General features: G+C 34.8%; 1 protein-coding gene across 1 annotated transcript in view; it reads left to right on the forward strand.

Moving 5' to 3' along the window:
* Positions 1-13821, forward strand: part of LOC123698740 (adipokinetic hormone/corazonin-related peptide receptor variant I-like) — a 96631-nt gene that overhangs the window by 40067 nt on the left and 42743 nt on the right. Inside the window, exon 2 of the mRNA XM_045645489.1 lies at positions 2282-2403. Within this exon, the coding sequence (XP_045501445.1) occupies positions 2282-2403 (122 nt within the window). The remainder of the gene's footprint in view (positions 1-2281; positions 2404-13821) is intronic.

Consider the following 13821-nt stretch of genomic DNA (forward strand, 5'->3'; position numbering starts at 1 on the left):
TTTTGTTATCAGAGTGTTCAATTTTAATGTAGTTAAATTTTATAAGAGACAATACCTAATTAAGAAAATTTTAAAATAAAGTGTCACGTATTTTTTTTAAACGACGAATGACGAAAAACGACCTAATCGCGGACGAAGTCGCGGGCAACAGCTAGTATTAAATAAAACATGAAATACACTCATAATGGGACCCAATTTGGATTAGAGATAAATTCTTTTTACTAACTTTTAATAAAATAAAATTTAATTTATTATGTTTTAATTAAAGGTTTTTGATGTAGGTTATTTATAATAATACATTTTATGTAAGTAATAGTACATATTAGTAATGGTATTTTATGTAAGCAGCTATGGTGACCTTATTTAATTATCTGTCTGTATCCACAAAGTTTATTTAATATATTATTATCTATAATTGTATCTATCTTGAAAAGCAGCTGACAATCTGGATGTCGGAAGGGTGTCACTGAAAATCAGTGCTGAGGCATTATGCCTCAGGTATCCTGAGTGGCATCCTTTTTTGGCGCACGCAACCACACATTAATTTGATGGTTTTATTATTATTTTATTTTACTTTATTGTTTTCTTTTTTTTTTCTTTAAATATTCCTCATACTCATTTGTAATGTTTATTGTTGTGTGCTTGTGTGTGTAGAAATAAATGCTTTCTTTCTTTCTTTCTTTCTTTCTAAAATATAAAGGTTTCCTTATCTAAAGAACATAATCATTTTACCAGTAGCCTTTTCGTTCCAATTCTAATATAGGTACATTGGCTTTTGAATAAATTGTATTGCGCCGGATTTTCGAAGTAAGTTCATACAACGTTTGAATGGTCTGGTGTGTGTAACATAGAAACATGGAAAGATTAAATTTCTTTCATGATAATATAGTTAACTGGGTTATGCAGCTTTCAATTTGGTATCGATTTTTATATTATTCAGGTACTTTTATAGTAATAGTTACTGTTAAGAATTTTGTGGTGTTAGTGTCTCGCAGAACGAAGAATGCTTTAAAACTATTTAACATCTGTTATTTAATATTATATAAGTAATGTAATTATAACGAATAAACTTAATTATGAATTACATAAACAAAGTCTTAAAAATTATTTGTAACACTTCTATCGCTATTTCTTTTTTAATTCTTGCCCTTTTTTACGTCTTTCCTAATAAACGTTAATAATTTAACGAGATATGGTTCTAAATAAATATCACGTTGATAAATTGAAATACTACATTCTGTACCATCTAATAATCCCTTCTACGCTGGATCACAACTTTTGTAATCACTACATAGTATAAAACAAAGTCGCTTTCTCTGTCCCTATGTCCCTTTGTATGCTTAAATCTTTAAAACTACGCAACGGATTGATGCGGTTTTTTTTAAATAGAGTGATTCAAGAGGAAGGTTTTAGTATACCTATAATTTATTAGGTTTTAGACAAAGCGGGTGAAGCCGCGGGCGGTAAGCTAGTTTATTCATAATTAAATTAATCCAATGAATATCGTTATAACAACTCAAATATTTCAAAACTTCTCTAATTCGTCTCTGATGAATGTATCTTTAACATTTACTTACATAAAAGGTACTTGTTACTCGCTGTTCGTAGAAATTTGCTTGAGTCTTTGAAATAAAAGGTTAGTTAAAGAACCATTTAAATGTTATGATGAATGTCTCAAAACTTTGCCAAATAAATTCGTTGAGCTGCTTGCGTTTATTTTATTCTAGCTTTTATATCAATACTAAATGCAAATTGCTACAACTTGTTGTAATCTTATTATTACAATTAATTAGCTTATAAGACAAACAGACGCGAAAACTTTCATTCCCTTCAATAATTATAGTTTTATTTAGCGTGGTCACACTCGCTACGAAGTGTGCAAAACTGGCTAATAATAAAATGAATAAATCGTGTAAAGTTCATAATTTCAAAATGTATTATGTAATTATACTCTCGTAAAATCAAACAAGAGTTCAATTTATTTTTTATATAAAACTTAATAGTTTTAGTTTACTTTTCCTCGATATTTATAAACTTAAACTCAAACATTTAATTATTCAATTAGACTTCTTCTAGAAGCATTTTTTAATCGTTATTACATATTTATAACATTTACCATAGAGTTTAAGTTTGTTCTGTAGTACATTCTTATGTATTATATTATGAAAGAAAGAAAGAAAGAAAGAAAGAAAGAAAGAAATCATTTATTTCAACACACACAACTCACAAGTATTATGATATATTATGCTATCAATTTTATAATTGTTTTTGCTTGTTTCAGATCGGTTGGAAGTACACAAATGCGTGGTTGGCGGGGAACATGATGTGTAAAGTGCTTCTTGTGATGAGAGCTTTCGGCCTCTACCTGTCGTCAAACGTGCTTGTTTGTATTTCTTTGGACAGGTTAGTTTTTTATACTTATGATAAACAAGCTGCTACAACAGACGTTGTTCGGTCCTCTTTTCCATAAAGTAATATTTTTTAAGTCTTTGCCTTCCCAAATTGGTCAAGTATCGAGTCAAAAGGTAGAATACATTGGTGATTCCTTTTTATTTATTTACTAGCTTACCACCCGCGGCTTCGCCCACTTTATTATATACTAAAACCTTCCTCTTGAGTCACTCTATCTATTAAATAAAAAGCATCAAAGTCCGTTGCGTAGTTTGAAAGATTTAAGCATACAAAGGGACATAGGGACAGAGAAAGTGACTTTGTTTTATACTATGTAGTGATACAAAAGACTACTTCCTAGTTCCTACGTAACTTTAACCTAATTTTCTTTATTTTTTTAATTTTGGAAAACTTTAAACAATACAATTTTATTGTTTACAAAACCTACACAATCCATACTAATATTACAAATGCGAAAGTAACTCTGTCTGTCTGTCTGTCTGTTACTCAATCACGCCTTAACTACTGAACCAATTTGCATGAAATTTGGTATAGAGATATTTTGATACCCGAGAAAGGACATAGGATAGGTTTTATCCCGGAAATCCCACGGGAACGGGAACTATGCGGGTTTTTCTTTGACTGCGCGGGCGATGCCGCGGGTGGAAAGCTAGTTACACATAAACAAGAGAATATTTACAAAACTACAAAAGGGTCGACATCGGTGTCTTATGGGAGTTAACCCAAAATAGTTGTCGGTCTGACTGTGTAATATTGGAGAATATATTAGATATAAAATAATTTCCATAATATTTATATTCTATGTATGTATTACTGTATACTTATATTATCATCCTAATATATATATAGTATATTTACTTATTATTCTATACACCTACCCTATTTTATTTTTATTCTTTTCTCATTTAAAGATAATAATTGGTCTTCAATTGTAAACATAATCTGAAATTTGGTTTTTTAAATCCCGGATCTCTGGGTAATAGGCACGACGAGTTCCTCGTGGCGATGCAGCGCCATTCTGTTGATATAATGGCTATAAACGAAACATGGCTGAGGGCTGGTGAGGAGGGACGTGCTCCTGTTGTCCCGGGATACCGGCTGCACCATGTACCTCGACCAACCAGTGTGCGGACCCGCGGAGGTGGGGTAGGCTTCTATTTGAAAAAAGGGCTTCAAGTGCGTATTTTATCTAATCCCTCTCCATCTGCCGTTGAACAAATGTGGCTCAAGCTTGTAGTACGAGGTAAAAATTTAGTTATAGGAACCGCATATCGTCCACCATGGTTGGATGCTGGAATATTTTTTGAAGCTCTGTCAGAATCTATCGGATCTTTTATCTGGTGCGACTATATGGTACTACTAGGAGACTTCAATATAAATATTTTCAACCCCTGTCACCCGAATTTTATGAAATTGGACTGTTTTTTAAATACCTACAAACTACAACAACATATATCTGAACCCACGCATTTCACAGCCGAAACTGAAACATTGTTGGATTTAGTCTGTACAAACACACCCGTCTCACATGTCACAGTTGACTATATTGAGGCACTCAGCAATCATGCTTTTGTAACATGTGTCCTCAACATAACCAAAGAAAAAATGCAACCCAAACATTTTACATACAGACCGATCAAAGACATCAACAAGGAAGTCTTCAAACAATCTTTGAATAACATTATTTGGGATAACCTATTACAAATCAATGACGTCGATAATGCTGTTATTACTCTTACCAGTTATATTTTATCCTTATTTGATTTTTTTGCTCCAAAACGAACCATCTATATCAAGGACAAGCAATATCCATGGATTACATACAATTTGAAAATGATGATGAAAAGTCGTGATGAAGCTCATGTTACAGCGCGCAAGAGTAAACTTGATGTACACAAAAAGTTCTACACGGATCTAAAAAATTATGTTAAATTTGCAATTCATAGAGAAAAACAGGCATATTTCAATTCATATATAAATAACAACATAAATAAACCAAAATTCATGTGGAAACATCTCAAGCAACATTTAAACCCCAACAAGAACTGCATCCTTCCAACACATCTTAATAACCCTCATAATATAAATAGTCATTTTTTAAATATCCCAGGCACCACTCAAGTTGATATATCAACTATCTCATTTTACAATCTTAATAGATATGGTACTGCTGTATTTGATTTTCAATTTGTCAATGAAGATATAGTCCACAAACATATAAAAGAACTCAAATCTCAAGCTGTAGGGATAGATGACATACAACTAGATATGTTACTACTTACCTTACCAAATACATTACCAGTGATAACACATATAATTAACAGATCCATTCAGACGTGCACCTTCCCGGAGCTATGGCGGCATGCCCTGGTAATTCCTAAACCTAAAATAAATAATCCTGAAAACCTACATGATCTACGTCCCATAAGTCTCCTCCCCTGTATATCCAAAATTATCGAGAAAATAGTTCATAAACAATTATTAGAATTCCTGGAGAGGAACAACATACTCCCTGATCACCAGTCCGGTTTTCGGAAAAAAAGAAGTACCACCACTGCACTCTTGGATGTAGTTGACTCTGTGATAGGAGCGCAGGATGAAGGAAAGGGAACTCTACTACTGCTACTTGATTTTTCACGTGCATTCGATACTATAGATATTACTTTGCTTCTCTCCAAACTAGCCTACTACGGATTAAGTGATAATAGCATCAAGTGGTTTAAAAGCTACTTAAGTAATAGAATGCAAACTGTAATGGTCACAAAAGAGGATGGAAGCAGGTTATTCTCAGAATGTACCAACATAGGAAGAGGAGTTCCGCAAGGATCAATATTAGGGCCACTTTTATTTATTTTGTACAGCGCAGATATTATAAACAACATTAAACACTGCAGTTACCAGATATATGCGGATGATGTACAACTCTATCTCTCATTCTATCCTAGTGAAACTACACAAGCACTTGACCACATGAATTCTGACATTAAGCGAATTGACTCTTGGGCACAAAAAAACTCCTTGACTCTGAATCCCCTCAAAACCAAGTACCTTATATTAGGAAATCCCAAAGTAATTGAAAAAATAGCTAACCATGATCCTGTCATAACAATAAATTCAAGAAAAATTGATCGTGTGCATGAGGCACGTAACTTGGGACTAATTTTTGACGAACACCTTAGGTTTGATAAACACATTAACAAAACAATCTCCACCTCATTCTACAAATTAAAAATGCTTTATAGAATAAGAAACTATATCGAAACACCTCTACGCATTCAACTATGTGATGCTCTTATCCTCTCCAGATTCAATTACGCCGACACTGTTTATGGCCCCAGACTTCTTTCTCGCACACAAACAGCGATACAGCGGGTACAAAATGCGTGTGCGCGTTTTTGCTGGGACATCCCTCCAAGAAGTCATGTGAGCCCCTACCTTAATACCGCAAACGTCCTTAATATGCAAAAAAGACGCCAGGTACACTTTGCCACTTTACTTTTTGGATTGATGCAGTCGAAAATACCCACATATCTCTACGAAAAACTCGCATGGGTAGGTGAACGAAGTGCCTTAAACTACCTAACTAGGTCTGCAAACTGTAAACTATCCATACCCAAGCACCACTCAGCAGCATTCAAGGGTAGCTTTCGATACAATGCCACTAAGTGTTGGAACAACATCCCACCACCATTAACCAGTTTGACAAATATTAATAATTTTCGTTTCCAATACCGGAAACATATTTTAAAATCCTGTTCTAACACTTAGTGCATTTGTATCGAATTACACATTAAATATCTATTATATAACATAATATTATATACGCATTTATTCTCTGCCTATCTATTCATTATAATTATTAACATTGTATACATAATTTCACTTTATTTATTTACATTATATACATAATTACATACTGATATTATATACATATTAATAGAAATTTATCTTTCACTGAAACTCCAATAGTCACCTTGGGGTCACTGAAAATCAGTGGTGGTAAGGTATTAATCACCTTGCCATCATAAACTGAGTTGGCTCCATTTGTCAGGTCACTCACTGCCACATTGCCTACTTCTTCTTAGGAATAAGCTTCTTATTATTTTTCTTTTATTTGTTTTTCCTTTGTAAATCAATTTTTGTAATCACTTTATGATTCTGACAATAAATGTGTTTATTATTATTATTATTATGTTTCTCATTTCCATAATACTCGGGTACCACCAGAAGGACGGTACCCGGATCTTTGGAAGGCTTACGTGGGGACACGGATCCAACACGCAGAGGCCCTTTGAGACTTTTAATGTGTTGGGGGACACCAGCCGCAGCCTGCCCATGACTGCACTATAGAGATACAGCCCTAGGCAGTCCGCGGCCGATGTAGGACTATTGCAGGGTATGGAAATTTAATAATTGGGCTATGGATTGGGATGCTAAATGGACTGGTACTGGGGACTATGGGAAACTATGGCACCTGCCTTTCTACTAAAAGAAAGTAAAAATATGTTGGCAGGTGGTGACTCGCACTCTCACTGTATGGGCCCCCGAAATAAGTCGCTGCAATAGTGCGACAAGGGGGCAACATATTGTGAGCAGCTAAGGGTGGAGAGGCGTCCCTGGACTTTAAACTCCGATCACGCGCTCCCTGAGGGTCCAGCATCACGTGCCCACTCGCCACTTACGCTTCGCATCCACCCTTCGAGCTAAAAGCTCTCGCGACTCCACTCTGGCCGGCCGGTTAAGGCAAGCCAGAGGTGGGGGTCCTGTCCTCGTCAGGCTTCACTCCGACCGGCCGGTGAAGGCAAGCCGGAGATGAAGACAGGGGCCTCCCCCGGGAGCACTCGGTTCCCGCGGGGTCGCTACTCCCCGACACCCCGCCACAAGGTGTCCTGCGGGTTGACTGATTGCACGGGTGGAATATCTATTGTCACATAGACAATAGATATTCCAACCGTGGGCGATGGGGTCGTCACATCCCTACGCCCTTATTATTATTATTATTATATAGAGAAGAATTTTAAAGGATGATTAGAAACAGTTAATACTTTTTAAAATCTTAAAAAGACTCATAGTTAAGGCGCGAGTCAATTATTCATAGAACGTAAACGACCACTTTACCACATCGATATAGTTTTACGTTCCGTAGCATCTTTTAAATTCGAAAATATGTCTGTCTGATGTTATTTTCTTGACTAAACCATAGCACCGAATTTTGTAATAAAATGTTTGAACACGTTTATTCATAGATATAAAAAGATTTCATCATAAATATGAAAAGGCTTAAAAGTTTTAGCTCGTTGTGTTCGCGGGTGAAAACCGCAAATTATACTTCGCATATAAAGCCCAGTATCAAATTCATGCACTACCTATTTATAGATATACTAGCTGTGCCCGCGACTTCGTCCGCGTGGAATAGCGACTGCATAGTAGTTACTACTTTACATAAAATTATTTAGTAAACACGTACTACAATAAACAATTCAAAGAATTGTTAATAGAATTTATTACTAATCTAAGCTAAAAAACTTACGTACTTTCCGGAAATCCAGGGCATTCTCCGGGGATATCCGGAAAATGCCTGTAAAATATCTGGAAAATCCCCCGGAAAATGTGTGAAAATGTCCGGGAAATACCCGGAAAATGTCCGGAAAATATCCGGAAAATGCGTGAAAATTTTCGGGAAAAGCGTGGAAAATGCCTGAAAAATCTCCGGAAAATGTATGAAAATGTCCGGAAAATGCGTAAAAATGTCCGGGAAAAGCCTGGAAAATCTCCAAAAAATGCCAGGAAAATAATAATAATAAATAATAATAATAAAATCGTCTTTATTTGGTTCTCACAACATTAAAAGGTTACAAAAACTTAGTAATACTACACAATGTATAGTAGAAGATAACGTTGTGAGAAACTGGTGCCTGAAATAGACTACATAGAAGTCTGAGGTACAGGTCACCAGCCCCCCTCGCGGATATCATACGAGAATACACAAGTGTACGTACCTAAATAATGCATAAAATTATACAAATCTTATCAGAAGACAATTTTACTTAAAAAACACTAATACAAAAAAATAAAGAGAAAAGAAAAATATATTTTAATTTTGGGAAAATGACTGGGAAATGTCTGGAAAATATCCGGAAAAAGCGTGGAAAATGCCTGGAAAATCCCCGGAAAATGCCTGGGAGATGCCTGGAATATACCTGGAAAATCCCCGGAAAATGCGTGAACAATGTCCGGAAAAAAGCGTGGAAAATGCCTGGATAATCCCCGGAAAATGTCAGGGAAATGTCCGGAAAATGCCGGGGAAATGCCTGGAAAATATCTGGAAAATATCCGGAAAATGCGTGGAAAATGCCTGGAAAATCCCCGGAAAATTTCTGGGAAATACCCAGAAAATAACCGGAAAATGCGTGAAAATGTCCGGAAAAAAGCGTGGAAAATGCCTGGATAATCCCCGGAAAATGTCAGGGAAATGTCCGCAAAATGCCGGGGAAATGCCTGGAAAATATCTGGAAAATATCCGGAAAATGTCCAGGAAAAGCTTGGAAAATGCCTGGCAAATCCCCGGAAAATGCCTGGGAAAATCCCGGAAAATGTGTTATAAAATGTCCGGAAAATATCCGGAAAATGCGTGAAAATTTTCGGGAAAAGCGCGGAAAATGCCTGAAAAATCTCCGGAAAATGTGTGAAAATGTCCGGAAAATATCCGGAAAATGCGTAAAAATGTCCGGGAAAAGCCTGGAAAATCTCCAAAAAATTTCTGGGAAATACCCAGAAAATTCCCGGAAAATAACCGGAAAATGCGTGAAAATGTCCGGAAAAAGCGTGGAAAATGCCTGGAAAATGTCAAGGAAGTGTCCGGAAAATGCCTGGGAAATGCCTGGAAAATATCTAGAAAATGCGTGAACATGTCCGGAAAAAAGCGTAGAAAATGCCTGGATAATCCCCGGAAAATGTCAGGGAAATGTCCGGAAAATGCCGGGGAAATGCCTGGAAAATATCTGGAAAACATCCGGAAAAAGCGTGAAAATGTCCGGGCAAAACGTGGAAAATGCCTGGAAAATCCCCGGAAAATGCCTGGGAAAATCCCGGAAAATGTGTGATAATGTCCGGGAAATACCCGGAAAATGTCCGGAAAATATCCGGAAAATGCGTGAAAATTTTCGGGAAAAGCGTGGAAAATGCCTGAAAAATATCCGGAAAAAGCGTGGAAAATGCCTGGAAAATCCCCGGAAAATGCCTGGTAGATGCCTGGAAAATCCCCGAAAATGCGTGAACATGTCCGGAAAAAAGCGTGGAAAATGCCTTGATTATCCCCGGAAAATGTCAGGGAAATGTCCGCAAAATGCCGGGGAAATGCCTGGAAAATATCTGGAAAATATCCGGCATATGCGTGGAAAATGCCTGGAAAATCCCCGGAAAATTTCTGGGAAATACCCAGAAAATTCCCGGAAAATATCCGGAAAATACGTGAAAATGTCCGGAAAAAGCGTGGAAAATTCCTGGAAAATCCCCGGAAAATGCGTGGTCATGTCCGGAAAAAAACATAGAAAATGCCTGGATAATCCCCGGAAAATGTCAGGGAAATGTCCGGAAATGCCGGGGAAATGCCTGGGAAATGCCTGGTAAATATCCGGGAAATGCGTGAAAATGTCCGGAAAATGCCTGGAAAATGTCCGGAAAATGCCTGGGAAATGTCCGGAAAATGCGTAAAAATGTCCGGAAAAAGCGTGTAAAATGCCACTTCAAATTTGCGAAGTAATTAAAGCAGACAACCAAAAAAAGAAAAAGAAAGCTAAAATCTTTCATATTAAATGTATAAGGGATATTCATATTTCAATTTTCATAATATTATGTAGATACTTAATGTATGGGAGGGTTTAAAGATAATTTTTTTGATATTTCTCGATTTATTTAAAAAAATCGAGAAATATCAAAAAGCACAAAAGCACACTTATGCTGAGCTGTCTCCTTTTTGTCAGGGTCGTATAATGACACACCTTAATAAAAAAATACTGATTATCAATTTTATTTTCTCTACGTGCTTTTTTATGTTATTAATTTTAAGTGTTATTGTTGCTATTTTCTTGTCGTGGTGATTTCTTATTTATCTTTTACGGTTCTTTGTGTTTTTATGTGTGTGTGTTGTGCTGTCCTTGATAAATAAATGTTTCTTTTCTTTTCTTTTTTTTTCTTTACTTAACGATTAACGATTACACCCTGTATATGAATGCCTTAGCAAATGTTCGCCGTGATTATTTAAATGATCATATTTTTTTTTATTAATGAACCAATTGACATGAAATTATAAACACTAAATGACAAAAAAAATTAACTGCAGTTTTGGGTTCGGGATCAATTTAATAATAACACCTGCTAATGATTTTTTACCTATTTTCATTGTATAAAATCGTAACATACTTAATTTCCTATTGTTCTATTAACACATAGATAATAATATCTTCCCAAGGTACTAAATTTTAATAAAAAAGTTGTTTTTGTTATTTATATCTAAAAAGGAGCTTTTTTAATAGACAGAAATAAACATTAAATTTTTATAAGTTTTATGGACGCTGAATGTAATGCAAATGGGCAAATATTAAAAGTAAAATTAGGTATTTAAAATAAATAAATGAAACAACTACCTATGTACCAATTACAGAAAAACTTCTTTTTCGGTTGAAAATTGCTGGATCATGAGTATAATTCTTTATCTCTTACCTTGGGCAGTCTGGAAGAGATCGCTAGTAAGCGATAAGACCGCCTTATGTACATACCGCGTTAATCCATTTGGTATGATTGTAAATATTTTACTTGGTGTGGTACGTATATTAAATTGATAAATAATATGTACTATCCTACGATCTGTACCGCGATAGCCATAACGATAATAAGTTGTGAGTGCAATATTTACGTTTCAAAATTACATTTTTTTATGGTACTAAAACGTAGGTAGATTCTCACGCACGCACGCTGATACGTGGTTGGCTGCCCCGTCTCTCATTCCTGAAAAATATATTCTCAAACTACCCAAGATTCTTCCAATGATTGTACCATACGTTGGACATTAACTTTAGTCAACAATTGACCACGCGCAAGGATACTAATTCCTACTACATCCTCACGCAAATCATCAATTTTTATGAATCTGTAAATAAAAAAATCAAAAGATATCTTTACCTAATTTTATTAAAAAGCTACTAACAAATAAAATTTTATCAAGAAGTAAAGTGACCTTCTTTGGGCGTGTTATACATAAAAATAGAATTTCATCATTTTCTTATTTTGTCTTAACTTCAATTCTAATTAAAAACATGAGTCTAACTATATAATTATTATAAAGAATAAATATAAAAGCTACAACTTACCTTTTGTGGGAACGCAAGAGGGATTTTTTAAAATGTCAACAATGAACACAATCTCATATTACCAATTTTAACTGTTAAATGGTGTCTTGTTTGACATCAAATAATAAACATCTACCCTCACTTCACATAAAATATAAGCACCTGAAGTGGACTCTGGGAAGACATGGGTTAAAAAGATAAATAAATAAGTACAATTAAAAACCCCACCAACATCATATTATTTAAATTATAAATTTGCAAGAAGCGTTAATATTATGTAAATTGATTTGATTTTAATGAATTCTCAATAGATGGCGCCGTTTCAAATTTGTCTTTATACTATTTAATTCATTAAACTGTTTCTCTGCCCAAATTACGTAAATGACATAGTTTTTATTTTGTAAAGCTAGATAATAGCATGGCTTACTCGAAACCAACATTTAAACATGAGTCTTTAGATTGTACGCTGTCGTAGTACACGGAATATGTAAGAAAAATAAAGGTCCACAGCTCCTCCCCCGAACGTGATATCATGATAATATGTTTAAACTATCCTCACCCGACCTCTCAGGAACATTAATGCAAAATTTGAAGTTAATCTATGCAGTACTTTCTGAGATTAGCTCGGAAATACATACAGACAAACAGACAAACAGACAAACCGACAAACAGACAAACAGACAAACAGACAAACAGACAAAAATTCTAAAAACTATATTTTTGGCTTCTATATCGATTATAGATCATGGATTATGTATTCTTTAAAAAAATATTGTGTGTGTGTGTGTGTATGTACAGTTTTGACTTTCCTACGATTTTATTATATGTATAGATTTTATTTATTTTTGTTATACAACTCAATATTTTTAAAGTGGAGCTTCTGCACGTTCAGAGTAAAATTTTAAGGTCACGTCATGGCAATGCAGTAACGACATGGAGTTAGGCGACGATTTTGGTATCTTTGAATCTTGCCAAAGAAGTTTCACTTCTGACACATGTGCTCGGTACACACGTATTTTTTTTAAAGCATGAGTCCTTATTTTATTTATTTACTTATATCCTAAATCTATTGTTTGTAAAAAATAGCATTGCGAAAGCAAAGAAAAAATGTTAATCAACGGGGAAGTCAAAGTTCGTTAGTTAATTTAAAAAGGTTCCCATCTCTCTAACTTTTATTTGAAGAATAACATTTCGGCCACCGTCATTTTGATTATGAATAAATCTTCATTTTATTTTGTAAAATGTTATCATTTAGTCTTTATCTTCTTCTTTATAATATAAAAATGAATCGCAAAATGTGTTGGTAAGCGCATAACTCAAGAACAGCTGAACCGATTTCGTTAATTCTTTTTTTATTACATTTCTTGAAGTACGAGGATGTTTATTATGGAGAGAAAACGTATACCACGGGCGAAGCCGGGGCGGACCGCTACTTTTATATAAAGGTAAGTCAAGAGTAAGTTCGTAAAAGGGTTTATATCTAGACAGAGAATAATAATACATATATGAAAGTTTTATTTCAAGTTCTTAGAACCTTATTCTTCAAGGCCTTAGCTACCAGGGCCCTTATAATATATATTACAATAATAATATACAAATGAGCTTGTAACACGATAAAAATGATAAGTAGGTAGTTAACACAATAAATTCCTTACATATTTATATATTTCATTTATAACTTTGCTAATTTAACTTCGACGTCCTTTGAAGCACTGAAACAGAGCAAATAAATGTTATATTCATGTCTTCGTTATCTTGAAATGCCTTATCAAGATATAAATTATTAATCTGTACATGAGAACAAGGATCTAAAAGACAAGCTTCAAGTATGAATTTAACATGAAAATTATATATATTTAAATATTTTATTGCATTGGAAAACGGTGACATTTAGGGAGCTTTTCCACCAGACATGTGCGAAGATAGCGAAGGATGTGTTTTTAAAGAACCGATCATATCGCTTTATTTAGCATTTGAAGCTAAACTATTGGTTTTTTCCAAACAAATCTCTCGTTCATCCCAACACATCTCTGGTGGAAAAGCACCCTTAAACATGGCATAC

This window comes from Colias croceus, chromosome 16 (genome assembly GCF_905220415.1).
Source record: "Colias croceus chromosome 16, ilColCroc2.1".
Taxonomy (NCBI): Eukaryota; Metazoa; Arthropoda; class Insecta; order Lepidoptera; family Pieridae; genus Colias; species Colias croceus.